Source organism: Pseudonaja textilis, chromosome 7 (assembly GCF_049901715.1).
Source record: "Pseudonaja textilis isolate UNSWEBS1 chromosome 7, rPseTex1.2, whole genome shotgun sequence".
Taxonomy (NCBI): Eukaryota; Metazoa; Chordata; class Lepidosauria; order Squamata; family Elapidae; genus Pseudonaja; species Pseudonaja textilis.
The window spans coordinates 4,169,098-4,196,562 of record NC_141996.1 but is presented as its reverse complement, the minus strand read 5'-3'; the positions used below and the strand labels follow the sequence as shown (position 1 = coordinate 4,196,562).

Here is a 27,465-nt window from a genome sequence, read left to right as displayed (position 1 = left end):
GTAATGAGTAAAACGCCAGCAAATAACAAAATCCTGAGTTCACGACTAGGCCCGTCCTTAAAATTAACCCTAGTAATAATGACATGCTTGTACTCAGTTTTCAACAAAGCAGAGAATAATAAATAGCATGGGACAAAATCTGGGGGGAAAAATGATATAAAAATAGCTCTTAAAGCGTGAGCAAAATGCTTCAGAATCCATTCCTTTGCCAAACAAAGCTGTCTCAAGAGGGCTGACAGATAACACAGCCATTGGTTGCTATGTATCAAATGTAGAATTAGCCTTCCAAGTCTTTTTGGCCATCTCTTTATGTGTGAAAAGTTCACCGTTTTGGACGTTTTGAAATATTCCTGATCCTGAGAATAAAGCCAAGAAGAACATATGCGCCCTTAATATGCGGCGATCAGCCCCAAATCATGTTAACGCTTTCTGAGATTTCACGCCAGAATGTGAACTGGGAATCCCAGAGCCCGTGAGCAAATAATACCTCTCCTTGAATGATATTTTCAAGAACAGAACAACAACTGCAACTAGCCCCTTGTTAAAATATTCGCCAGAATGTCCAGTTTAGTTGAAACAAGAAAAAACCTCCCCATATCTTATTTTGTGATCAGAAGAGACTAACTTAATAGTCTTCAAATTAACTCTGCTCTGGTAGACTGATTGTCATATTCGATTTCTTCAGTTTCTCATGAAATGACTCATCTGCTTTTAAGAACCTCTGTTGGCTTCTTCAAAACCAACAAAGCAGATGCGGGACTGAAGAAGCAACAGTAGAAATTGGACCGCGTAGTCCAAAGAACAAAGGCTTAAATTGAATAAAACAACCGAGGAATGCTTAAAGCTTCACTTCAACTGAATTGATCCAGTTGCATTGACCCAGATTTAGTTACCAGCACAAGGCACTGAAAAAAAGTGACTTTTGACTGTTTTTCACACTGATGGCCGTTGCAACATCCCCGGGGTCACATGATCAAAATCCAAGAATTAAGTTCTTGTTTTTCCCAACTTCTTTCTCTGTATTTTTCTCACATTAACAATCGCTGCCAAGTTAAAGATAGTTCTGAGCCCTTTTCTGAGTCTTCTCTTTTGGGGGTTATGATTAAATAAAAGAATTCCTCTCACCCAGTTCCACACTGTCACTGTCTCCACTCCTGCACTCTTCTTAGGTTGAGGCTGTCTCCAGCTGTGTGGCGGCTATTTTAGCCGCCCTTCTTCATGACGTGGCTTGAAGAGTAAGAGCCTCGGGGGTCTACGGGGGAGTTGCGTTCTCCCCTGAAACCTCACCAGGCGCCCCTTCCTTGCTTCATCAGTCCTCCAGAGTGGTTTTGGCTCCTTTTGGAGCCCACGAACACACAGAAGCCAGCGCAGGGAGTGGAGAGCTGCGTTCTGCTGCTGCTGGAGTCACCGCAATGTCACTTTCTCCACACGATCAAAATTCAGGCGCTGGGCAGTTGGTTCATATTTATGACAGTTGCACAGTCCCGGGTTATGTGATTCCCTTTTTGGACAACCTTCTGCCGACCAAAATCAACAGGAAATCCAAATTCACTTAACAATATGTTGCTAACTTAACAAACACAACAATTCACTTAACAACTGTGGCAAGAAAAGTCCTAAAGTGGGACAAAACTCCTTCAACAAATCTCCTTCACTTAACCACATAAATGTTGGGCTCAGTTGTGGTCGTAACTTGAGAACCCACCTGCAATTGGTTCATTCTGCAGGCTTTTATACACGATCCTGAGGTTCATATCCTTGCTCAACCAAGTTGCTATACTGTCTCTCAACTCCTCAAATGGATTGTATTTGATTTCTATTGGCACCCCTATCTAAATAAGCAACTCTGGGTACTGTAAGTCATATGCTACCCAGAAACCAGGCACCAATAACGGAGAATATTTGTAGCTCAGGGTTGAAATGAAGGGGTCCTTGGTGTTCTCTGAACTTGGCTGTTTACTTGCAGACATTTTATCACCCAACTAGGGAACACCATCAGTGCTACGTAAAGGTAAAGGTTCCCCTCGCACACCCATTCTAGTCGTTTCCGGCTCTAGGGGACGGTGCTCACCTCCATTACAAAGCTGAAGAGCCAGCGCTGTCCGAAGACGTCTCCGTGGTCCTGTGACCAACATGACTAAACGCCGAAGGCGCACGGAACGCTGTTCCCTTCCCACCAAAGTGGTCCCTCTTTTTCTACTTGCATTTTTTTGCACCCTTTTGAACTGCTCGGTTGGCAGAAGCTGGGACAAGTAACGGGAGCTCACTCCATTGTACGGCGCTAGGGATTCAAACCACTGAACTGCCAACCTTTACTGATTGACAAGCTCAGCGCCTCAGCAATTGAGACGCCGTGTCCTATGCCATCAGTCTTATTGGTAGACTAATAAAAGGTCTGCAAGAAACCAACCAAGCTCAGAGAGCACCAAGGGATCCCCTCGGAAACTAAAGCAATGAATACAGTACAAAACAAATATATTTTACTATGGATATGAATACATCCAGGAAACAGGCCTTAACACAGGGGTCCCTGACCCTCAGTCCACAGAACCAGCACTGGTCTGTGGCCCATTGGGAACAGGACCGGGAAGGCAGCGGGAAAGCGTGTGGAAAAAACCGCAACAAAACACTTTGCATTTGCGAGATTAGGTTGAACGTGGGAACCCTCCCCACAACTTCCCTGCTCCTGCCGCGTGTTGATCCATGCGGCCAAAGAGGTTGGGGACCGATGCCTTAACACACTCGGGGGTCCCAAGGCCTGACTGCTGTACAAGCGAGCCTTCACGGCCTTGCAAAAGACAAATGGGGTCTTCTTGACACATGAAGGCAGGGGTGGGGCTCAAAAATTTTAGCAACTGGTTCTCTGCCCGGTTGCTGGGTGGGCGTGGCTATGGTGGGCATGGCTATGGTGGGCATGGCCTAGTCAGCCTCCTGCACCATGGCGGTTGCGGGGGGAGGCGTTTTCGCCCATTCCAGGCTCCGGAGGGCTTTGGGAGGCGAAACGGCCTCCCGGACTCCGGAGGCCCTCTGGATCTGGCCTTCCGGAGCCTCTGGGAGGCCCATTTCCCCCCCACGAGCCTCCGCCCAGGCCCTGCACTTACCTAGCATCCAAAACAGACCCCGTGGAGACTCCTGGGAGGGGAGGAGTGGGCAGGGCCGGCCAGGGGTCAGATTTGCTGGTTCGCCAAACCAGACATTAAAAATGATAAAATTAGATACCGGTTTGCCTGAACCGGGGTGAACCGGTAAGCAGCCCACTTCTGCCTGTAGGGAGAATAATCCAGAACAGAAATGAGGAACCATGGTCCTTTTATGACTTGTGGGCTTCAACTCCACAACGTTGGAAGTCCACAAGTCATAAAGTTAGGGTTAGGGTGAGTTGAAGTCCGCAAGTGATGAAAGGGCCATGGTTCCCCATCTCTATTCTAGAGAGCAAGGGCTATAGCAGAAAACGCTTGTCTCGTTGCAGGATTAGAGATTTGGCACTAAAAGATACCCCGTAGAAGGATCTTGTATATTACCGACGCTTTAACGAACTAAACAGTGTTGCTTAATTGCCAGTCTTTAGAACTGATGAGTAACCTCAGCTATTTTCTTCTTCCCGAATTGATTTTGGTAGGAAAAGCGTTCGAAGAAGAACATTCAAAGCTCCTCTTAGATAAGGAACCTCTGCAAGAATTAAGGAAGGAATGCACTGCCAAGAGGTAAAAGCACTCTTAAAACTGGTTGGAATGGATTTTGCGTACATTTTGCTTGTTCATATACTAATGAACAAAGGAAAACCAAAGCCGACTGTTTTTTGGAAGGACAGATACTGAAGCTGGAACTCAAATACTTTGGCCACTAAATCGGGAGAGAGAGGAGTCCTTGGAAAAGATTCCGTTGTTGGCAAAGAGGGGGAAGACAAAAGGAGAAGGAGAGGGCAGAGGATGGGATGGTTATAAAGATAAAGTTAGTTAGATAAACTTATTAGTCGCTGGGAGATTTTGGTGTCCGTCATTTTGCTGAACACTTAATTCCCGCAACTGATAAAATTCAATGACAACCAAGGTTTTTTTCTGTCTAACATATATGTACACAAGGTTTGTCTGCAGTATTATTATAGTTTAACTTCTATTGTCTTTATACATCATGTATACAATGAAATTGGTTATTATTTATCCCTTTTTATTTTTTTTCTTTACTTTTTACGCTTACTGTTTTTTACTTTTTATTTTCTATTTTACTTCCCCCTTTTTATTGGCTGTACATTTTAGTGTTATTATTTACGATTTAATCTTCAATTCGATTCACAATCTGAGACTAGTAAAAACAGTTCAAGTCTTACCAAGAACCTAAGAAGCTATTAAGATAGCCTCTAAATAAATAGGTAGTTCCGAGTTGGATGGTTTTGGTGTTTTTGTGTGTGTGTGTGCAAAGTCAGGATATTCAGGAGTAATAAGTTCAGGATTTCCATGTATCCATGCTCCAAGGGCTCCTCTTACTATTGGTATAATCACTGGTTTTTTCTTCCACCATCGCTTAACTTCAATTTGCAAAATTGCGATTTTTAAATTTTTTTTTTAGCTGTTTCTCCTCAATTCGTGCGTCACCTGGTATCGCAATATCCATGAACCAGACTTTTTTTTCTTTTCCACGATACTGATGTCAGGCGTGTTTGTTATTATTATATTCTGTTCTTTTGTAAGCATACTGAATGCTTCCGTACCGGAGACAAATTCCTTGTGTGTCCAATCACACTTGGCCTAATAAATGAAGTATAGTGTCATTGATTGCAGTGGAGGTGGGTTTGGATGGACTCAGGGAGATAGTGGAGGATGGGCGGGGGTGTGTGTACTATGGTCCTTGGGAGTCATGGGGAGTCTGGCACAACTTTGTGACTGAAAACAATAATAACAATAACAAAATGTACAGTTAGCAGATAATTCTCCTTTCATGGGAGCTAGATAAGGCTTGCAGCCCCTACTGATCAAGTGCTGAAGTGGAAATGTGGCCCAGGATCTTAAGGAAATACCTATTGAATACTACAAATTGTAAATTGGACACCCAACGTTACAAATTAAAACATTGGAATCCCTCATTAATGGTGAAGGAAGGCATTTAGACAGCAAACAGTGACCGATCTTTTGTCTTTTTCATTTTCCCGTGAATTTTTCTTCTACGCTGCACCTTAAGAATAGTTTTTTCAAGAAGTCCTCACGGTGGGAACCATTTCCAGAAATTAACTCTTTTTGCTACCTTTAATTGGACATTCTTCCTCAGGCATCCCTTCCGCCCGGATAAATTCATTTGTGGAGTTTCTTTAATGAGCCAGATCCTAGGTTAAAACTTCCCAAGCCACCTTTTTCTCCCCCTAATAGCCATGTCAGCGCATTACACGGGAAATGGTATCCTTCTTAAAGTAGGCCATTTTAGCCAGCTACACCGGATATTGAAAGTTAACAGTACTGCACCTCTCTCAGTGAGGCAGAAAAGAGTAATTTCTCAGAATAAGGGTGTTGACAGCTCCTTCAGGAAATCATCCCTGCATAATTGACCGCTTTCTGTCTCCTTCCTTAGAGAGCAGTTCTTGAAAACCAATGCTCAGCTGACCATCAGGCGCAGGCAATTGCTTTCTGAGCTTTCCTGCATTTATCCTATTGATACGGTGAGTGATGGGGTTTTTTTTCTAAGAAGGCCAATTTCAGGCATTTAGTTAAAGTGTCCAGCTTTTATGCTGGAGGAGAGTCTGAACTTCCGTTATCCTAAACATTTAACTATCCACGATGAACAAAAATGACCTTAGTTCAAGCAGCCTAGAGTTCTTGAGTTGGTACGTAAGGTTTTGCATCCCTGTAGTTCCAGATTCAGTTCCTGGGGTCTTAAATTCGAAGGGGTGATAGGGATGAGAGAGGCCAGTACAGGTAGTCCTCAATTTACAATCACACTGGAGGCCACAATTTCCATCGCTAAACAAGACCATTGTCAAGTGTGTTCTGCCCCCAAATTACAGCCTTTCCTGCCACCGTTGTTAAGTGAATTCACTGTGGTTTTTAAGACAATCACGCGGTTGTGAAGCGACACCTGACTCCCCCATTGACTTTGCTTTTCAGAAAGTTATCAAAAGGGGAATCCTGTGACCCCGGGATACTACAACCGTCATAAAGACATGCCAGTTGCCAAGCACCTGAATTTTGATCACGTGACCCACAGGGAGGCTGAAGTGTGCAAAACAGCCATTGGTCATTTCTTTGAGTGCACTGGAACTATGAACGGTCACTCAGCGAGTAGCTGTAAGCCCAAGGCTGCCTGTAGTTTCTCCCATTGTATTGATTGAAATAATTGAGGTTGGAGGAAGAGATCGGCTAGCACCGGGCGGTCACATACGATGTAAAATGGAAGGGGCTGCACATAAGGGTTGCGATGGCTCAGTGGTTAAACACCCTGGGCTTGTCAGCTGGGAAGCTCACAGCCCAGGTTTCAGACCTGAGCACTGCCAAGACGGGACGAGCTCCCGTCTCTCGCTCCAGCTCCTGCCCAGCTAGCGGTTCGAAAGCATGAAAATGCGAGTAGATCAATAGGTACCACTTCGGTGGGAAGATAACAATATTCCGTGCATCTTTGGGGTATAGTCTGGCTGGCCACATGACCACAGAAGTGTCTTTGGACACTGCTGGTTCCCTCTGCTAGGAAGATGATGAGCACTACTCCCTAGAAGTCATACATACATGTATATATGTTTGTATGTAGGGTATGTATGTTAGCTTGCTGTCACAAACATGGCTCTGATACGACCTCTCTTTTTGCTATTCCATCCACAGAACGATCAAGAGGATTATTTTATTTGCGGAGTGAAGTTGCCCAATTCTGAAAACTTTCAAGGTAACTGGGCCTTCACCTGCTCATTTCGTCATCTCATTTTTTTTGCAACACGCCAATGGAATAGATCCCCCTACCCTCTTCCATCAGTTATGTTAAAACTGTTGTTTTTGTGGTTGTCGAGACAAAAAAAAAATATTGCTGGCTGGGGAATTTTGGGAATTAAAAGTCCACACAAGTTGCTGATATTGAGAAACACGCACTGGAAAATTGCGAAGCTTGTGAGATTTGGTCATTGAGCCGGATTCTTGAGGTATTTTACTCCCTGTTTTTAAGCCGTATTGCCCAGACATAGAAGAAACCTGCGAAGCAACTGCATGATCTTAGCATTATCTATCTATCTATATATAAAAGCGAAATATCACTCGTGCATCATCACAAAATCTCCAGAACCATAAAGCCTACAAACTTAAAAATTTGGCATGTATGTTCCTCTTGGCTTCTGGGTACTCTCTAAGAAAGCACTTTACAAAATGACCATCCGAGCATTAATATTTCCTATATTATTATTATTAACATGCTCGGATGCTAAGGAGTTCTACTTCACCTCCCCACCTGAAAAGAAATCTCTTTCAAATGCAAAGCACAAGCAGAGGAGTTTCAGTTTTAGTTTCACAGCACCAAGCAGCTTTAGTACAGAACAGTTGAGCTAAGCCACGCCCAGGCTCCTTGCTGTCTCCTTGCTCACACAGCAAATATTGTTTCAGTTTCCAAACAGCCCTCAACTCTCTCACACACCGACAGGACGCCAGCCAGATGAATACCGATGGAGGCTGGTAGGCAGAGGCAGATTTTTTTCCCCCTTATTTTCTTCCCCAATAACTAAGCCCAACCACATAGTTTCGTAGCAAAGCACGGATATCGAGCTAGTATAGAATGTTTCATGAATTGTACTTGAGGAAAAGGAGATGATATCGCTGAGGGAAAGGAAGCCATCTTGATATTCCTCAACAGCTGGATATTTTTTTTTAAGGCCGCTATTTGATAGTGCCTGTGAGGCTGTTAATGTTTTTACAAACTCATCAATTGTCCCACAGAACGGTTAAAAAATTTGGGGTGGAAAATGAAATAAGATTGCATTGAGAGAGAATTGCTTTCATCTTTTTATTTTGCAGAGGGAAAGGACGGAAAACACAGAGGATAAAGTTAATCCATTAGGTCAGAGGGCTTTAAACCAACGAAATAGATTTTTTTTTCCCCTTCCCCTCTTTCACGAAATCTTATTTTTTTAATCGAATATCTCTTTTCGTAAGGTCCCCTGTGTGTTGTCTCTTGTTGCCAAAAAACCTTGGCACAAATTTATACAAGTAAAATGTAGAATGTACAAGTAGAATGTATTTTTTTTCTACGCAGAAAACTCAGACGCATGGACTATAAGTTAGTTCCTCCACTAACAGCCTTCTGTTTTCCATAAATCTGAGTTTTCTGTATAGAAAAAAAAAAAAGGAAGGGTGGAAGAAGGAAGAGAATGAACGGAGTGTACCAAGGAAAATGAAGGAGATTATGAGCTAGCGGGGGCTGTTGCCCGGAGGGGACTGCTGTTTTTGGGCCATGGATGGTTTACCTGGACAAGAGGTATTTTGGAAAAGGTGCTACATGAAAGGACTAACTTTGAGTGAAATTAAAAGCAGTGCATGGCATGAAAATTGCCATTTGCAATTCTTTTGTTCAGCTCAAATTCTTTCTGTTATTGAAGAACTCTGTTTTGATATCTGTACCTCAATTAAGCCGGTTTTGGTGTAGTGATGAATGCATCGGACTAGAACACCAGGAAACTGGGAGTTCTAGTCCTGACTTAGTTATGAAAGCAGGCTAGGTGACCTTGGCTTGATCACTAGGAGATTGTGAGTTCTAGTCTCGCCTTCGACGTGAAAGCAGGCTAGGTGACCTTGGGTTGATCACTAGGAGATTGTGAGTTCTAGTCCCGCCTTCGACGTGCGAAAAGCAGGCTAGGTGACCTTGGGTTGATCACTAGGAGATTGTGAGTTCTAGTCCCGCCTTCGACGTGAAAGCCAGCTGGGTGACTGTGAGCTGATTGCTAAGAGACACTGAGTTCTGGTCCTGCTTTAGGCATGTAAGGTGGCTGGGTGACTTTGGGCGATCACTGGGAGATTGTGAGTTCTAGTTCTGAGTTAGGCATGTAAGCTGGCTTGGTGACTTTGGGCCAGTTACTAGGAGCCTGTAAGTTCTAGTCTTGTTTTAGGCATTTAAGCTGGCTGGGTGACTTTGGGCCGATCACTGGGAGATTGTGAGTTCTAGTTCTGAGTTAGGCATGTAAGCTGGCTGGGTGACTTTGGGCCGATCACTGGGAGACTGTCACACCTTCAATATGAAAGACAGCCATGTGACTTTGGGCCAATCACTAGGAGACTGTGAGTTCTAGTCCCACCCATACATTTGCCTTATTGGGCCAATCGCTTCCTCTCAGCCCTAGGAAGCAAACAATGGCAAACCGCTTCCAAAACCTTGCCAGGAAAACTGTAAGGATCTTTCCAGGCAGTCTGACCGGACTCGGCTCTGACTCGAAGGCCCCCAAATACAATCTAAACCCCTCAATTAAAAACGAATCCCCAAATCCGGAGGGCGCGACTGTGGGGGCCTGCTCTTAAAGCTCGAATTGTTCAGCTGGACTGATTAACAGGGTGCTCTTGGTTTGTTCTTCTTCACAGCAAAGGATGATGGGAGCATTGCCGTCGCTCTGGGCTATACGGCTCACCTGGTCTCCATGATTTCCTACTTCTTGCAAGTACCACTCAGGTATCCAATCCTTCACAAGGGCTCCCGATCGGCAATCAAAGATAACATCAATGACAAACTGACCGAGAAAGAAAGAGAGTAAGTATTTTTTTAAAAACTCTTTTGAAGGGTCAGGAGGAGACAGTACGTACTTAATCAAATAATAATATGGTGTTATTGTTTTTTTGTTGCTTAAAGGTATTCCCTTGACTTAATCAAAGGATAATACGGTGTTTTTTTGTTGCTTAAAGGTCGTCCCTTGACAATTTGGATAGTTTCCGTTGCTAAGCAAGGCAGTTGTTAAGTGAACCGTGCAGCCATGAAGCAAATGTGGCTTCCCCCATTGGCTGTGCTTGTTGGAAGCCAGCTGGGAAGATTGCAAGTGGCGATCACTTGATCCCAGGAGGCTGCATCCATTTTAAATAAGTATGTGCTGATGGCCAGGCTCCCAAATGTTGGTCATGTGACAGTGGGAATGCTACGATGGTCATAAGTGTGAGGACTGGTTTTAGTACTGCCGTAGCTTCGAATAGTGCCTAAATGAATAGTTGTAAGTTGTGGACTACCTGCGTATCCCTGTTTTGCAGTTATTCTTAACAACAAAAATGCAAACAATACATTTTTATGACATAGGGTGCTCTGTCATAATTCAAAACCCCACTTCACTTTTGCCCATTTTGTTAGTATGCTGCAGCCTGATCCTACATTTGTTGAAATTCGTGGTTTTTTCCTCACTAATTCAGTACCTCCATAATGACAAAGCAAGAACAGAATTTTAGAACTAGAACTGTCCGTAAATTTGTTAAAAAAGAAAACTGAAGTATCACGTAAGTATTCGGACCTTTTGCAGCAACATATGAAATTTAGCTCCGGAGCCTCCCATTTCTCTTGGTCGTTGCTGACGTGTTTCTTATACCTTGAATGGAGTCGACCTGAGGTACATTAAATCGACCGGGGACACGATTTGGAAAAGCGCACACACACCTCTGTTGTTTCCATATAGAATCGCTTCTGGACTTCATGCTTGATGTGGAAAAGAATGAAAATTTAACTTTGGGTTTTATAGATTAGACAGGCAGACCTTCATAGAAATGACTTGTTCATACTATTATAGAATAGAATAGAATAGAATAGAATAGAATGGAATAGAATAGAATAGAATTCTTTTATTGGCCAAGTGTGATTGGACACACAAGGAATTTGTCTTGGTGCAAATGCTCTCAGTGTACATAAAAGAAAAGAGACATTTGTCAAGAATGAAAAAGCAAAAAGCTGTGATCTGATGCTTAATGCCTTATTCTACTGCAGGGGTCTCCAAACTTGGCAACTTTTAAGACTTGTGGCCTTCAAGTTCCAGAATTCTGGGACTTGAAGTCCACACATCTTAAAGTTGCCAAGGTTGGGGATCCTTGTTCTACTGCAAAAGAGAGAGTCGGACATCAATGCTTTTTTTCTTTTCCCTACCAGTTCTCACTTTTCTTTTTCCTTTCGCCTTCCCCCCTCACTGCACTTTTGTTTACTTTTGTATTTTATAATACTTTATAACTTAATTAAAAAAATGTTCAGAGGGAGAGGCACACGCCTTATCTAGAGAAGGAGTCGCCGCTGGCAGTGCATACTGTAGCAAAGCAAACAGCCACGAAGTCAAAGAAACTGCCTGCAGAGCTCAGAGGCAGGATTATCGCAAGGCACGGATCTGGGGAAAGCCACAATGAAGTTTCTGCTGCACTGAAGGTTCCTAAGAGCACAGTGGCCTCCATAGTTCTCAGATGGAAGAAGAAATTGGGCGCAATTAGGACTGTCCCAAGTCGCCAGGTCAAATTGAGTAATCAGGGGGGAAGGGTTTTAGTAAGAGAGGTGATCAGGAACCCAGTGGTCACTGCCTGAGCTCCAGAGATCCTTTGTGGAATAGGAATAGAACAGAATAGAGAACAGAATAGAGAACAGAATGCAGAATATAGGATAGAATAGAGAACAGAGTAGAATACAGAATAGAATGGAGAATATAGAATAAAACATAAAAAAGAGTATAGAATAGAACAGAATAGAGGGTAGAATAGAGAACAGAATACAGAATAGAATGGAGAATATAGGATAGAATATAAAAAAGAATATAGAATAGAACAGAATAGAGGGTAGAATAGAGAACAGAATACAGAATAGAATAGAGAATATAGGATAGAATATAAAAAAGAATATAGAATAGAACAGAATATAGGATAGAATAGAGAACAGAATAGAATACAGAATAGAATGGAGAATATAGGATAGAATATAAAAAAGAATATAGAATAGAACAGAATAGAGGGTAGAATAGAGAACAGAATAGAATACACAATAGAATGGAGAATATAGAATAGAATATAAAAAGAATATAGAATAGAACAGAATAGAGGGTAGAATAGAGAACAGAATACAGAATACAGAATAGAGAGCAGAAGAGACCTTGGAGGTCTTCTAGTCCAACTCTCTGCTCAGGCAGGAAACCCTGTAGCATTTCAGACAAATGGTTGGAGATGGGACTTCCAGAAGGACAACCATCACTTCAGCCTTCCATCGGTCTGGGCTTTATAGACAGAGTGGCTAGATGGAAGCCTCAGTGTTCAAAACACATGAAAGCACATTTGGGAGTTTGCTAAGAAACCAAACAAAAACCACACCTGAGGGACTCTCAGAATGCGAGAAACAAACTCTTAAGTGGGCTTTCATCTTCTTTGCAAGGAGTTTCTTCCTTGGTGTAAATTGCTTCAGGTTAAGTTCATTGAAGAAAATCCAGTGGGAATCCAAGTCTTCCCTTAATTAAGACTATCAAATCTCGCTGTGTTTGGCCGCAGAAGCGTTATTCCCACAGTAGTTCTGAATTTTTCTTGGGAGGAGAATTACAGGCTGCAACAGAGCTGCTCAGATATTATATATCAGAGCAAACCTAACCTCTCTGTGACCCACTTAACCCCAGTATGTAAAACTGTTCACTAACCTAAACAAGTGACTCAACAGTATCAGCCCAACCGATCAGGAATTACAGTGTTTTGCAAACCAATCCAGATTTGGTGTTTAGGTCATTCTAACCTTAGCGACCTTCTGAGCATGACACATGTCAGCTAACTCCAGTCTCGTAAATTGGAAATTAAACCCATTCTTTCTCGATCTTCGTAGATAATTAGGCCAATTGACTGAGGTTCAAGAATCTGACTTGAGCGCCTGTAAGTGTTTAGCCTTCCTTTAGAACTAAAGGCTTCCTTTTTGTTGCAAAAAAAGTCTTAACCCGAAAATCTAAGAAAATCTCATAGCAAAGCTATGTTAATTTACCCAGGAGTATCTTCTCCCTTTCATTTCACCGATTTATCAAACTTTTATGCCACCAATCTAGCCAGAAGCAATTCTAGGCGACCAAGAGCTCGTTGATAGTTTTGGTAGCTTGATTTGTCGGTGGTACTTACTTTCCAAGAAAGACCCTCTTGATCAACACGTGCAGCTCAGTTGCAGCCACCCCACCCCCGCTGAAGGCAACGGCAACTTAACCATGTTGGCTTACTGGCCAGAAGCGAAGCTCTGAGGCCTTGTGAAACTTCCAACGAGTGTTGAAGCCGCAGGAAATACAAGCCCTTTGGAAGTAGGTACAGAAGGCTAAACAGGAGTCAGTAAAACACGTTTTATTCTTTTATTTTTTTAAAAAAAGAGAAGAATTAAAACCTCTTCAGGTTTCTGCAAGTAGCACATTCGGTAGGTTATTGCCAAGACCTCCTTGGCGAAATGAAGTTTACTGTCTCGTTCTCATTATAGGATGGCAAAGCAGCTGCTTCTGATTTGCCCAACCAATGAGCTGCTTCGTGCAAGTGTCCCACAATGTTTTCAGCAGGAATATTCGCTAGATGTACTGTTAAAAGTCTGTAGAGATTCTCTGTCATCCGGGTCATGGTGATCCCAAAGGTGCTTTTTCAAGGAGGCAACTCAATTTCCTTGTTTTTCCTTTTGAAGACGTTTCGCTTCTTCATCCAAGAAGCTTCTTCAGCTCTGGCTGGGTGGTGGGGAATGGAAGGATTTATAGTCCTTGCAGGACAAGCTGGTCATTTGCATCCTTTTAGAGGGTCGTTGAGGCCACCATCTGTATCCATGGGGTCACCTGAGTAGTGCTCCTGGTTCTTGTAGTCTGCAATTTTTTTTGGGGGGGGGAATCCATTCCTACTCCCACACCATCCAAAGGGTATTCATCCCAAATTGTATGGCTAAAAGCCTGTAGAGATTCTCAGTCATCCAGGTCATGGTTGTCCCAAAAGTGCTTTTTCAGGAAGCAACTGGTAAACTGTCCGCAAGGAATATAAATCCTCCCATTCCCCACCGTCAGAGCTGAAGAAGCTTCTTGGATGAGAAGTGAAACGTCTTCAAAAGAAAAAAAACAAGAAAGTCCAGTTGTCTCCTGAAAAAAAGCACCTTTGGGACAGATGTACTGTTGTTTGCTGTTGATTCCATGATGCAGTAACACAAATGAAGGCATAGCCCAAGATTGATGGATTGATTTAGCGTATGGCAAATACATGGACTTAATAGTAGTTCAGATGTCAGTGTCCAGTCCATCCAGCCATTCAAGAACAGGATGGTCTATGTTGAAAAAAGAAAAATCAGACATTGGGCGGTGTAAGCTCTGGATGGACATTCGGACACAATGTGGTGTCGAGGAGCACCACAGTCACACTGGGGATAAAGACGAGACCCACTTCAACAATGAGTCCTGGCAGACACCATGTTGGGTACGGATCCTGTTCAGAGTTGACCACTGCTGGCAAGGGAAGTCAAAACCTGGCCCCTTTTGTGTAGGGTCATCTACGTAACTGTCTTGTCTCTGGGTGTACAGCAGCCCAGTTGGCTTCCCACTGTGTGTTGACATCAAAGTGGTTAATCCATTGCCGTGTATTGAGAGAGCCAGGAGCTCTACAAAGATGTCTGGCTGCCAACTGTTGCTAACTGCCAATTCTTCAACGTAGTCTGGCTGCCAGTTGTTGCTAGTCATTTGGTTCACACCACCGCGCTATCCAGGGTGAACCACGGGGAGGCGAACTAGCATCACACCCCTGTCCCAAGATAATGTTGCTGTCATGCCCCTGTTGGAGTCTGAATCCGAGGAGGAAGCTGAACAGCTGATAGGGAACTTGAGTGTGGCTTCATTGGCTGTGGAGAAAACTGGGGAAGGGCAAAGTCCGGCTGGGCAGAGCAGGGAAGAGGTAGAACAAGGGAGAGGGAGTTCAGAGGAAGAACCAGGCCCTACCCTCTCTTCATCCTAGGGCACGCAGGGAGGAATGGAGAAGAGAACAATGAGGGTTGTGTGGCTTACGGGGGAGGAAAGGGCCCTGATTCCCTTCATTAGCCACACCTGGGATTGAGAGTTTAAAAGAGATGCAAGCTGAGTGCAGTGTCTGCTTGGAACAAACGTGAATTTATCTTGTGTTGATTTTGGTTATCTGCGTTCTTGGCATCCTCCCAACTGCGTTGAGTTACTACTATGCCTTCACGTCTGGAATCCCTTCTTTTGCCCTGCTGGACTAATATCTCATCTTGCCTTGCTTGGACTTATAGTTACAGTTTTTCTTGACCATGTTTTGGGCTTGATTCCCTGCATCCAAAGGCTGTCCCTGGGAGAGTTTTCCTCCACCCCAGAAGGTAACCAGGACATTGGGGGCAAAGTTGGAGCTAATAAAGGGACTCTTATTGATTATCTGACTGTGTTGTCTTTGTACCACACCCCTTTGGGTCATCACAGTTGCAGGATCCAATCTGGGTCGGTCACCGGGACCAGGGATTTTTAGTCTTCCAAGCTTTCGGACTTGTGCAGGAGCCCAACCTCAGGGAATTTCTCTCTAGCAGAGTGTTAAGAGACAAAATTGCTATTCCCTGAGGATGGGCTCTAGTATGAGTCCGAAAGCTCAGAAGACTAAAAACCTCCGGTGACCGACCCAGATTGGATCCTGCAGCAGTCGTCCCAAACCCCGGAGTTGCGGTCCACAATTGGACCTATTTGGAACGGCAGCTCCACGAGTGTGAATGGCAGGCCAGCACGCATGCACACATGCACGTAGCTCAACTTGCAAAAGTCGAGCTGCATGCTCAAGCATGCACACCAGCCCGCCACTTGCGCAAATTGAGCTGCACACGCATGCCAGGGTGTCAATTGCATGGCCCGGTTCCCCCTCCCCTCCCCTCCTCCCCCAGCCTGGGCCGCCAGACTGCAAAGATTGGGGACCCCCTTTAAGGCAGGGGTGTCAAACTTGATTTCATTGAGGACCAGATCAGGGTTGCGTGTGACCTCGGGGAGCCGGGGTGGGTGTGGCCAGCTCGATGTCACTTGTGTTGGGGGCACCCGTGGTGGCCCGAGCACTCAGCCAATGAAAATGGGCTCCTGAGCTCCGTTTTCAGCTGCGACAGCCTCCTGCAACCCGCTGCCAGCAATCATGGAGCTTGGGAGGGCTCCATGCTCCATTTTCGCTGGCCCGAGGCATCGCGGGCCGGTCCTTTGTGGTTCCCAGGGTGGCCTCACGGGCCAGATCTAAGCACCCCACAGGCCTTGTGTGTTAGACAAGGATTTGATATGAATGCTCGTCTTTGCCTCTCTTCTGCCTACATATTGGAAGAAAATATATCAAAAAGAAGGAAATGTTTAGGAGCAGCCCTAATATGGAAGGCTGTAAACCATTTTTTCCCATCAATTAACAAATTATTGCCAAGCGCAAAGGATCAGTGCCATACATTAAGTTTCAGTTTGGAAGATTTATTGCTCCAGTTTATACACAAGAATCTGGTCAACTAATGGTCAGCACTAAATTGGCCTTAGTTAAGAGTCAGTGGAATTCAAGAGGAGCTGAGACTTGGAACGTTTGTGGCAACGTAAGGATTATAAACCAATGACACATTTAACTCTGCCCCCACCTAAGCTCTCTTCTTCTACTACAATTATTTTGTTTTCCAACGCATGTGAGAAGACTGGTAAACTACGAAACCCAGGACTTGGGAGAGGAAATTTGCTGTGGGCTTGCACCATTATTATTTTTTTTCCAGAAATTTGAAAAGAAATTATATAAGGGGCTCAGGACACTTGTCCGTACACCTTTCTGGCAGCACAACAACTCCGAAACTAGAATAGGATTAAATCTGGTGTGGGGGAAGAGAATCATGAATCAAGAATCAAGTTGAAAAACCAAGCTAAGAGAAGTGGGAGGGAATAATCATTATTTATTTTCCTTCCATTAGATGCCCATGGGAAGAAGGGCAGTAGGGCAATGGCTTGAAATGTGGCCGATTGCTCCGTTGTAATCTCCAATCCTCTTTTCTTTCCACCGATATTAACCAGAGTTGTAAAAGGGGGTTCAGAAGCGTGCCAGAATCCAAGGCCTGCAACATTTCCCCCCCACCCTTCCTTAACGCGCAACACACAAAATTGCACGGCCATTACGCTTAAATCCAATGATTTTGGTGGAAGAATCGCGCTCAGAAAAAGGAATCGTTTCCACATTTTGACTTCTCCGTGAATCGAAGTTCAAGCCATCATTCTGTGTTGAGAGGACTTCTTTTTTTTTTTTTTTACTCGAGACTCCTTCATCCAAGCCTTTTTCTTTCTTTCTTTCTTTCTTTCTTTCTTTTTTGGACTTGTGTTTCCTTTGGGCTTTCCAGGTTCAATTTGAAACTCAAGCAATCTGTTTGATTAGAAGAAAATCGGGCTCTCTCTTAAACCACTTGTTGACTTTTTAAAATGTGAGATTAGAAACAGGTGGGAGGTGTTAGAAAACAATTTGGTATTTTACAAGTACAGTAGTTTGGATTAAAGGCAGATGTCAGCAGCGTTTCTCAACCCAGGCAGTTTTAAAGAGGTTTGGATTTCAACTCCTAGAATTCCCCAGCCATCTTATTTGGCTGACTGGGGAATTCTGGGAGTTGAAGTCCAGACTCCTTAAAAAGTTGCTAAGATTAAGAAACACCCCCCTATAAACATAACTATTGGCCTTTTGGTACATATAAAACTAGTGCCTTAGAATATAAAGTTTATAAACCACAGAATTTCACAATACTGGTATAGTCCTCAATTTACGACCACAGTGGAGCCCAAGGTTTCTATTAAGTGAGATGGTTGTTGGGTGAGTTTTGCCTCATTTTACGACCTTCCTTGTCACGCTTGTTAAGTGAATCTATGCAGCTGTTAAAGTTAGTAACACAGTTGTTAATTAATCTGGCTGTTCCATTGACTTTGCTTGCCAGAAGATCACAAAAAGTGATCCTAGGATACTGCAATCTTCATAAATATGAGCCCATTGCTAAGTATCTGAACTTTGATCACCTGACCATGTGACATTGAAACAGTCATATACATGAAAAACAGTTATAAGTCACTTTTTTTGAGTGCTGTTATAACTTACAATGTTCACTAAATGTACTGTTTACAGAGGGCTGTCCTTTGCATGTTTACATTTGATAACCTGGGAGAGCATTTTTGTGTTTAATCTGAAGAGGATTTTTCTTTAAAATAGAATAGATTGTTTCAGCTTTGTTTTAATAGATAGTATTCGACTGACCTGACAGGTCTACAAATACACGTTATGTATTTTTTCTTCTAATTATACATCGAACAAGTCAAACTACATAGTGAACAAGTCAAGATAGCAACAGCAATTGCACTTAGACTTACATACCGCTTCACAGTGCTTTTACAGCCCTCTCTAAGTGGTTTTCAGAGTCAGCTTCTTGGTCCCAACAATCTTGGTCCTCATTTTACCTTCCTTCCTTCCTTCCTTCCTTCCTTCCTTCCTTCCTTCCTTCCTTCCTTCCTTCCTTCCTCCTTCATGCCTTCCCTTCTTATATATCCCTCCATTATTTATCCTTCCTTCCTTCCTTCCATCCTTCCTTCCTTCCTTCCTTCCTTCCTCCTTCATGCCTTCCCTTCTTATATATCCCTCCATTATTTATCCTTCCTTCCATTCCTCCCTCCTTCCTTCGTCCTTCCTTCCTTCCTTCCTTCCTTCATGCCTTCCTTCCTTCCTTCCCTTCCTTCCTTCATGCCTTCCTTCCTTCATGCTTTCCTTCCTTCCTTCCTTCATGCCTTCCCTTCTTATATATCCCTCCATTATTTATCCTTCCTTCCATTCTTCCTTCCTTCCTCTCTCCCTCCCTCCCTCCCTCCCTCCTCCCTCCCTCCTCCCTCCCTCCTTCCTTCCTTCCTTCCTTCATGCCTTCCTTCTTATATATCCTCCATCCTTCCTTCCTTCCTTCCTTCCTTCCTTCCTTCCTTCCTTCCTTCCTTCCTTCCTTCCTTCCTTCCTTCCTTCCTTCCTTCCTTATAGACTTGCTTCACAGTGCTTTACAGCCCCCTAAGCAGTTTACAAAGTCAGCATCTTGCCCCCAACAATCTGATTCCTCATCTTACCTGCCTCAGAAGGGTAAGTCAACTTTGAGCTGGTTAGGATCAAACTGCTGGCAGTGGGCAGAGTTTGCCTGCAGTGCTGCAGTTTAACCTCTGCACCATCACTGAGTTGCACTGAGTAACAACATAAGCTCCCAAGCCAAGGGAGAATGCGTTTTGGAAGTGTTTGTTTAAGGAGAGGGGTTACACAATCAAAAAAGAGATGAATAGGTGAAAAGAAACCGTTTGGTTCCAAATGTTATTATTTTTCTCCCGCAGTTATGACTAGGAGGGCTCTCAAGAAGGATTGTGGAAAAAATCCTTAGCTGATTGCTTAATAGAAAAGCCAAAAGAAATTGGGCAGAATTTCTTGTATTTTTAAGCTTAAGGTCTACTGAGGTGTAATAAATCACTGTTTTTGCCAACAGGGTGTTGTTATCCACAAAATGAGAATATTCTCATATGCATCAAACCGAGGCAGCTTAGTTCTAGTGACTTCACTACATAGTTCTGTAGTGATCTAAGCTTTCATGTGTTCTGTTTCTAATATTTCAGCCTGAGAACCTTTTTGGACAAAAATGCATCATTTTTAAGAGGAGACACAAGATGTTAGGAACTCGGTCCAATATTTCCGCTTCTTTTCTGATTCCGAGTTGGATAGTTTAGCCGAGATGTTGATCATCGCCCAAGTACTGGATGCTGCGTTTTATTGTTCAGGTAGTCCTCAACATACGACCCCAGTTGAGCCCAACATTTCTGTTGCTAAGCGAGACAGTTGTTAAATGAATTTTGCTCCATTATAGGTCACGCAGGCATAGGTGCAGTGGCCTAGAGATGGAGCAGGAGGCTGTGAGTTCGATCCTAGGTAGAGGTAAAAATTTCTTCTCTGTGTGCACCATGAGAATATATCTGCTGAACAACATTCTGCACTGGCGACAAGAAGGGCATCCGGCCAGGAAACGCCCAGCTCCATCCCAGTTGCCCAAACTCCACCCTGTAAGGGATTATGGGGTCATTAAACGAAGACGATGATATGACAGGCAGCTCAATTTGCCAGAGTGGCAGGCCGGCACTCTTGCACATACAAGGGCAGCTCCCCTTTCAACCCCCCGCCAGGTCACCAAGCCACGAAAGTCGGGGACCACTGTTTTACATCCCTAAATTGATGGTGGCGTTTTCCCACACTTACGTCTATTTAAAATGTATTTTTACCTTTCTACTCCGCAGTTAAAGATTTGCTAGTTAAGGCTGGCTTGGATATGTAACAGAGTGATTTTGTGTTCCTCAACTTGAGGCAACCCGTCAAGAGTTTGAAGTATTGTACAACTGAAATCCTGACTTGGTTACTGTTCTTTTATTCATTTATTTGTAAAATTTATTAGCTGCCCGTGTTACCCCAAGGCAATTGCTGGGCAGTTCCATAGTTTTAACTATTCTAGACTTAGACTAACTTTATTGTCACTTTGAATGTACACTAATCGGCATACATTAAAAGGAAACTTCATTGCATACAGCCCTCAAAGGGTCACCACCTCCAATATACATTGCATAAACATGACTAAATAAATAACAAAATTGTTCATATACCCACATACATGACACAGAGAAACAACACAGTCTACAATTGATGTATGTATAAAGCATATCTCGTTGATGGCTTTTATTTGAAATGATGGATATTGGCTTAGCTATAAATACAATGATACCTTGGTACTTATTGCTAATTGATTCCCGGGAGGCACAATGAACACCAAAAAACGCTGAGTAACAAAAAAAAATTTTCCCATAAGAAATACTGCAGTGAGTCACAAGGCAGCCAACACTGGCAAGTTCTAGCGTGTGTGTTGAGTACCAAACAAATTATGAGTACTGGGACACAATTTTCGCATCAAAATGCAATGGGTACCAATTTTGAGGAGTTTCAAAGCTGTTGAATACCAAAGTACCATTGTATATTGCTTACTGACATTGTTGGTAAACAATGTCTGTAGAACATTTACGTCCCACAAAGATTCTACCCGTTGTAATAGGCCACAGTTTTGCTGGCTAGACTGATTGCTACCTGCAAACTGTGCAGGAGGAAATCTACACATACCTGCAGGCATAAATATATACATAGATAAAGTCGTTTCTTTTTCAGGCTTCTGGAAACGGTGCACCTGTGGGTTTCCTTATTGGAGGGGATGAGGGCAAAAAAAAGTATGGTTTATTCACCCTGTCCTTTCTTTCTGTTTCAGATTTCCACTCTACTTAAAAGGAGGAGAGAAACTACAGTTTGATTATGGCGTCTTCCTTCTGAACAAAAATATTGCACAGGTATGTTCGTTCTAAGCAGATTAGCCTTCTGTATTGGAAGAGTGGAGGCTGAGAGGGAGGAGGCTGTTACAGGAAGTCCTGCTTAATGACGATAATTGAGATTGGAATGTCCACTGAGGGGTCCTTGGTGCTGTCTCTGAGCTTGGTGGTTTTGTTACAGGCGTTTCATTACCTAAACCAGGTAACATCCTCAGTGCTGAGCACCGTTATCAGAGCACTGATGGATTTTACCTAGCTTGGGTAACGAAACGTCTGCAAGAAAACCACCAAGCTCAGAGAGAGGATGAAGGACCCCATCGTCCTCCTCCTCCTTCTCCTCTTCTCTGCAAACACCACTCCCTTCTAGCACTGATGATGTTACCTAGTTGGGTAATGCAATGTCTACAAGAAAACCACCATGATCAGAGAGCACCAAGGACTCTATAGTCGTTGTCCTCTTCCCCCTCCTCTTCCTTCTCCTCCTCCTCCCCCAAGCACTGATGATGTTACCTAGTTGGGTAACAAAATGTCTGCAAGAAAACCACCATGCTCAGAGAGAGCATCAAGGACCCTACAAACCACCTCCTCTTCTTCCTCCTCCTCCTCCTCTTCCTCCTCCTCCTCCTCCTCCTCCTCCTCCTCCTCCTCCTCTTCCTCCTCCTCTCCTCCTCCTCCCTCCTCCTCCTCCCTCCTCCTCCTCTTCCTCCCCTCCTCTTCCTCCTCCTCTTCCTCCTCCTCCTCCTCTTCCTCCTCCTCTTCCTCCTCCTCCTCCTCCCTCCTCCTCTTCCTCCTCTTCCTCCTCCTCCTCCTCCTCCTCCTCCTCCTCCTCCTCTCCCTCCTCCTCCTCCTCCTCCCTCTCCTCCTCCCTCCTCCTCTTCCTCCTCCTCTTCCTCCTCCTCCTCCCTCCTCCTCCTCCTCTTCCTCCTCCTCTTTCTCCTCCTCCTCCTCCTCCCTGCAAATCCCACTTCCCTTCTAGTACTCACGATGTTACCTAGTTGGGTAACAAAACATCTACAAGAAAACCAACCGCTCACAGAAGTACCTCATCTCAACCCTGAGCTACAGATATTCTCCTCTATTGGAACGTCCATGGCTAAGCGATGCGGTTTTAAGCATGACATCACGTGGCCATGCCATACAGCAACAGCAGTTTAACAGTAGCCCCCTGTTAAGCTGATTATTGTGGGTCGTTAAAGAACTCACCTGATCATGACTGACTTCCTGCCTGCTTCCCCAGTGACTTTGAGGGAAGCCAGCAGGGAAGATCGCAAATTGCGATCAGGAGTAGAAATCCAGGTTTTGTTGTTGAGCAGCCAGATCGCAATGGTGTGACTGCGGGGGCCCTTTGGAACTTTGAGAATTGCTCATAAGGACCACTCGCAGAACGCCGTCACAAGTTTAAATGGTCACTGAACAAGTGGTTGTTAAATGAGGGACCACCTGTACTTTTCTACCATCACATCGCTGTGGGATTTCTAGACCAGAAGCATTCTCCATTCATAAGTTCAGTCATTCTTTGCCGATTGTGGCCACATTGGGTGCCAACTTGGGCAGCTGAAGGCCGTACGAAAGTAAGAAGCTGCAGGCTCACTTTAACCCTGTTGATCTTTATTTGAACCAATTATTGGTTTGAACTGAAGTATCCCTGGATCAGAAATATAAACAAGCATGGACTCTCATTAGATAGTTCTACTGGCAGCTGGAATTAACTTTTGAGTGCGATTTAGCAGATTCCCTGTACGGCTTGTCCTTGCGACTATGCAGGACAGTTAGGGAGGAAATCAGGCACCAGATTATGAGAACGTGAGCGAGTAGATGGGGAGTTTTCATAGGGCAACGAGCAAGGGCATGGGTTCAATTTTACAGCTACCATGATTGTCGAGCTGCGGTGCTGAGCCGCCCTGGCGTAGTGGTTAGAGTGCAGTACTGCAGGCTACTTCTGCTGACCGCTAGCAGTTTGGCAGATCTCATCTCACCAGGCTCAAGGTTGACTCAGCCTTCCATCCTTCCGAAGTTGGTAAAAGGAGGATCCAGATTGTTGTGGGGCAAGAGGCTGACAATGTAAACCACTTAGAGAGGGTTGTAAAATGCTGTGAGGTGGTATATAAGTCTAAGGGCTATTGGGACGGAGGGAGGGAGGGAGGAAGGAAGGGGAAGGAAGGAAGGAAGGAAGGAAGGACGAAGGAAGGAAGGAGCGAGCTGTGGTAGCATAGTGGTTAGAATGCAGTATTGCAGGTTAATTCTGCCCACTGTCAGCAGTTTAATCCAGACTGGCTCAAGGTTGACTCAACCTTCCATCCTTCCGAGGTGGGTATAACATGCTGACTCTGTAAACTGCTTAGAGAGGGCTGTAAAAGCACTGGGAAGCAGTATATAAGTCTAAGTGCTATTGCTACCATGATTGTCGGCCGAGCAGGGACAAAAATAGCCTGGGAAACGGGGCCCTTGTCAGTCAGTACGAGTGCCGATTTATCACCGGCCTACCAGGTACAGTGCATTCAGAAAGCATTTTCTTTTTAATAAATGCACAGACATTTCTAACATTCGGGTTCTCCTTTTGTCCTGACGGGGTGATACTGAATGCAGATTAATGAGAAGAAAAATGAAATTTCAACAACTGTAGAATTGGGCTGCAGCATAACAAACTTGACAAAAGTGACCTGAATACTTTCTGAAGGCCCTAATACCTAGAAGCTGGAGCCAAGGAACCAAAAACTATCAACTTATAATATCCAGACATCAACACCTTAGTTAACTTAAGGGGACGTGGTAGCTCCGTGGCTAAGACGCTGAGCCTTGTCGATCAGAAAGGTCGGCAGTTCGGCGGTTCGAATCCCTAGCGCCACGTAACGGAGTGAGCTCCCGTTAATTATTCCAGCTTCTGCCAACCTAACACTTCGAAAGCATGTAAAAAATGCAAGTAGAAAAATAGGGACCAATTTGATGGGAAGGGAACAGCGTTCCATGCGCCTTTTGCCATTTAGTCATGTGCTGGACACATGACCACGGAGACGTCTTCGGACAGCGCTGGTTCTTCTTCGGCTTTGTAACGGAGATGAGCACCATCCCCTAGAGCCGGGAACGACTGGCACGAATGTGTGAGGGGAACCTTTACCGTTACATTTAATAACTTAAAGCTATTCACAAGCAGAAACCATGTAAATATAATGCATAGAACAGGCCAGTGTATATATATTCTGGAGAGAGGGAAGATCCCCGAGGATGGACTCCTGCATGAGCCCAAAGAATAAACCTCCAGTCCCAATGACCGGCTCAGATTGGATCCTGCAACGTTATCCCGGGACATGTATAGTTTGCCTTCGGTACTTTTGAAAGTTACTGGCAATCCTTCACGCTGGATCTTCAACGACCTGCATCTTACTCCCAGATTCCTCTTGGGGTTGTGTGTGTGTAAGAGAGAGGACCGAGATACACAGAGCAGAATCGTCGGGAAATCAAAAACATTTTCCCTGGAGCGGAGGAGACGGAATCTCTGTGAAATTTGCAGCCGAGGAACAACGCGAAACCACAAACCGATTTCCTCGGAGAACGTAAGGTGGAATTCTAGGCAGGTCGATAACAATCCCTGCAGGTCATTATGGGCGTTGGTAATGGTATATCAGCGTGCTCTGTTTCGGCTAGTTGATAATGGCTTCCATCTGTTGAGTTTAAAAGGACCCCTTTCTCTCTCTTTTTTCTTTCTGAGAAGTCATAACTAATCACACACAGCGATTCCTGTTATTACTTGGAACCAAAGTTGCAACGGGTTTTGTTTTGTTTCGTTTCTCTGACGCAAGGCTAACTTCCTACAGCCGTGCAAGAAAAGACTGCTAAGAACTGGAAACTGGTTGCAATAAAACCAAACGGTCTGTAATTAGGAATTTGCAAAAGACCAAAATATATATATATATGCACAAGTGATAGTACAGCGTCCTCGACTTACAGCAGTTTGTGTATTGACTGTCTGAAGTGACACGGGCGCTGAAGAAAGCAGCTTAAGACTGTTTGCGGTATCCCGGTGTTCACAATTTGAGTCAGGCATGGCAACTGACTCGTATTTATGACGGTTGCAGGGTCATGCAATAATGTTTTGCGACCTTCAGACAAGCCAGATTCACTTAACATCCGTGTTACTAACTCAATGACGCATGTACAGCCATTTGCAGCATCCCACAGTCCGGTGACCATGTTTTATTGTTATTATTATTTTATTGAAAACTGGCATTTGCTTCCGGTTTTTGGCAAAACCAGCCCATCTGATGACTTATAGCTGCAGGTTGAGGGCTATTTCTACCTTCACTGGATGTATTCAAGTGGAAGAAACCTTCACTGGGTTGTTTTAATAGCATTTAGTGGTCTTAAGGACCCTTTCCAAGTAATCCTGCAATTACGTCTTGTGCCTGGTCATAATAGCTAAGCAAACTTGACTTTGATATGGCAGCATCTCTATTTTTTCCCTCACCCTAGTACAGATCTTTTTTTTAAAAAAAAAATACTGAACTGGTCTACAGTTGCTTGCCTAGACTGACAGGATCTCTCTTTCGTTTCATTTCTTCTGGCCCTCGATCCTGCAAAGTCAGAAATCTATATAAAAGTGAAATACCCCTCATGCATCATCACAAAATCTCCAGGACCATAAAGCCTACAAACTTGAAATTTGGCACGTATGTTCCTCTTGCCTCTAGGTGCTCAGAAAGGATTTTTCGAAATGACCATCAGAGCATTTAGAGTATTTCCTATATTATTATTATTATTACTAACACGCTCGGATGCTAAGGAGTTCTGCTCCCCCTCCCCACCTGGAAAGAAATTGGTTCCAAATGCAAAACACAAGCAGAGGAGAGGAGTTTTAGTTTCACAGCACCAAGCAGCTTTACTACAGAACAGTTGAGCTAAGCCACGCCCAGGCTCCTTGCTGTCTCCTTGCTAACACAGCAAATACTGCTTCAGTTTCCAAACAGCCCTCAACTCTCTCACACACCGACAGGACGCTTGCCAGATGAATACTGATGGATGCTGAATTTTTTCATTTGCAGAGGCAGAAATTTTTCCCCTTATTTACTTCCCCGACCACATGGTTCTGTAGCGAAGCACAAGTATCGAGCTAATAAGAAATATCGTTAGGACGTAGCCTGGATTTTTTTTTTTAAAAAAAAAGCGCTATTAACTTAAGAAGCAAAACAAACAGGAACACATCATAGCAGAAAAAAAAAAACTTTGCAAGATAGCAAGCCAGAAGTATAAGACAAAGAATTCAATAAAGTGGAGGGTTTTTTCTCTTCATTTTAAACATCGATAAGAGAACTAAGTAAGCTGACTGTCAAATGGTGGGAAATTAGGAGGGAGGAGTATTACAGTTGGATGGAGCAGCATTTGGCTGTTGCCCTTCGTTCCATCTGCGATTTGATTTGGGGAAGCCAAGGAAGATCTCAGCTGCATTTCCAGGATTACATTGGCAATAGGAGTGTCTGCAGTCAGCACCGATTTAAAGAATAACTAGCAGCTGTTTTTATGTCCATTAAGTATGTGGGCAGAAAAGTTGGGTGGATAGTTTTCTCCAGGATTGGAGGAAATTCTCCCAGCGGACCCAGGATTGACGGTAAAAGTAGCATCACTGCCAAAGAAATGCTGTCCTTATGTCTTCTCGTGGAAAAAAAAATAAAATTAGGGAAACTAAAAGACAGGTGGAGAAAGCGTTGAACTACGGAAGGCAAGACAGCCACACGTATCCCCTGGGTATTTTGTCAGTGCAGGCAGTCCTCGCAGCCGTAAATGAGCCCCAAATTAACGTTGGTAAGCGGCTCGCCCCCGCAAAGGCACCCAGTTTTACGACCTTTCTTGCCACAGTCGTTAAGTGAATCGCTGCAGTTGTTCGGCAAACCGCTTAACACTGTCGTTAAGGGAATCTGGCTTCCCCCATTGACTTCGCTTGTTAGAAGGTCGCGAATGGGGATCACGTGACACCCCCCCTCCCTCAGGGACACTGCAACCGTCGTAAATGTGAGTCAGGTGATTTTGATCATGGGGATGTTGCAAGGGTCTGTTGTGGTTTGCTGGCAGCCTGTGCAGACGGCAGCAGAATCGGACAGTTGGGAAGAACGGGGACCAGTCTGGGGAGGACTCAGACGAGGGTCCTGCATCCGATGCAGAGATGGGGCCAGGACCATCTGGGAGTGGGGTGCTGACTCCGGAGCCTT

At 44.2% G+C, this 27,465-nt stretch overlaps 1 protein-coding gene across 3 annotated transcripts in view; it reads left to right on the top strand.

The window, feature by feature from the left end:
- Positions 1-27,465, top strand: part of UVRAG (UV radiation resistance associated) — a 90,371-nt gene that overhangs the window by 47,776 nt on the left and 15,130 nt on the right. For all 3 annotated transcript variants that reach the window (XM_087937805.1, XM_087937807.1, XM_087937806.1), the window contains 5 exons: positions 3,620-3,704; positions 5,560-5,647; positions 6,801-6,861; positions 9,528-9,693; positions 21,211-21,289. In XM_087937805.1, coding sequence (XP_087793931.1) covers positions 3,620-3,704; positions 5,560-5,647; positions 6,801-6,861; positions 9,528-9,693; positions 21,211-21,289 — 479 coding nt within the window. The remainder of the gene's footprint in view (positions 1-3,619; positions 3,705-5,559; positions 5,648-6,800; positions 6,862-9,527; positions 9,694-21,210; positions 21,290-27,465) is intronic.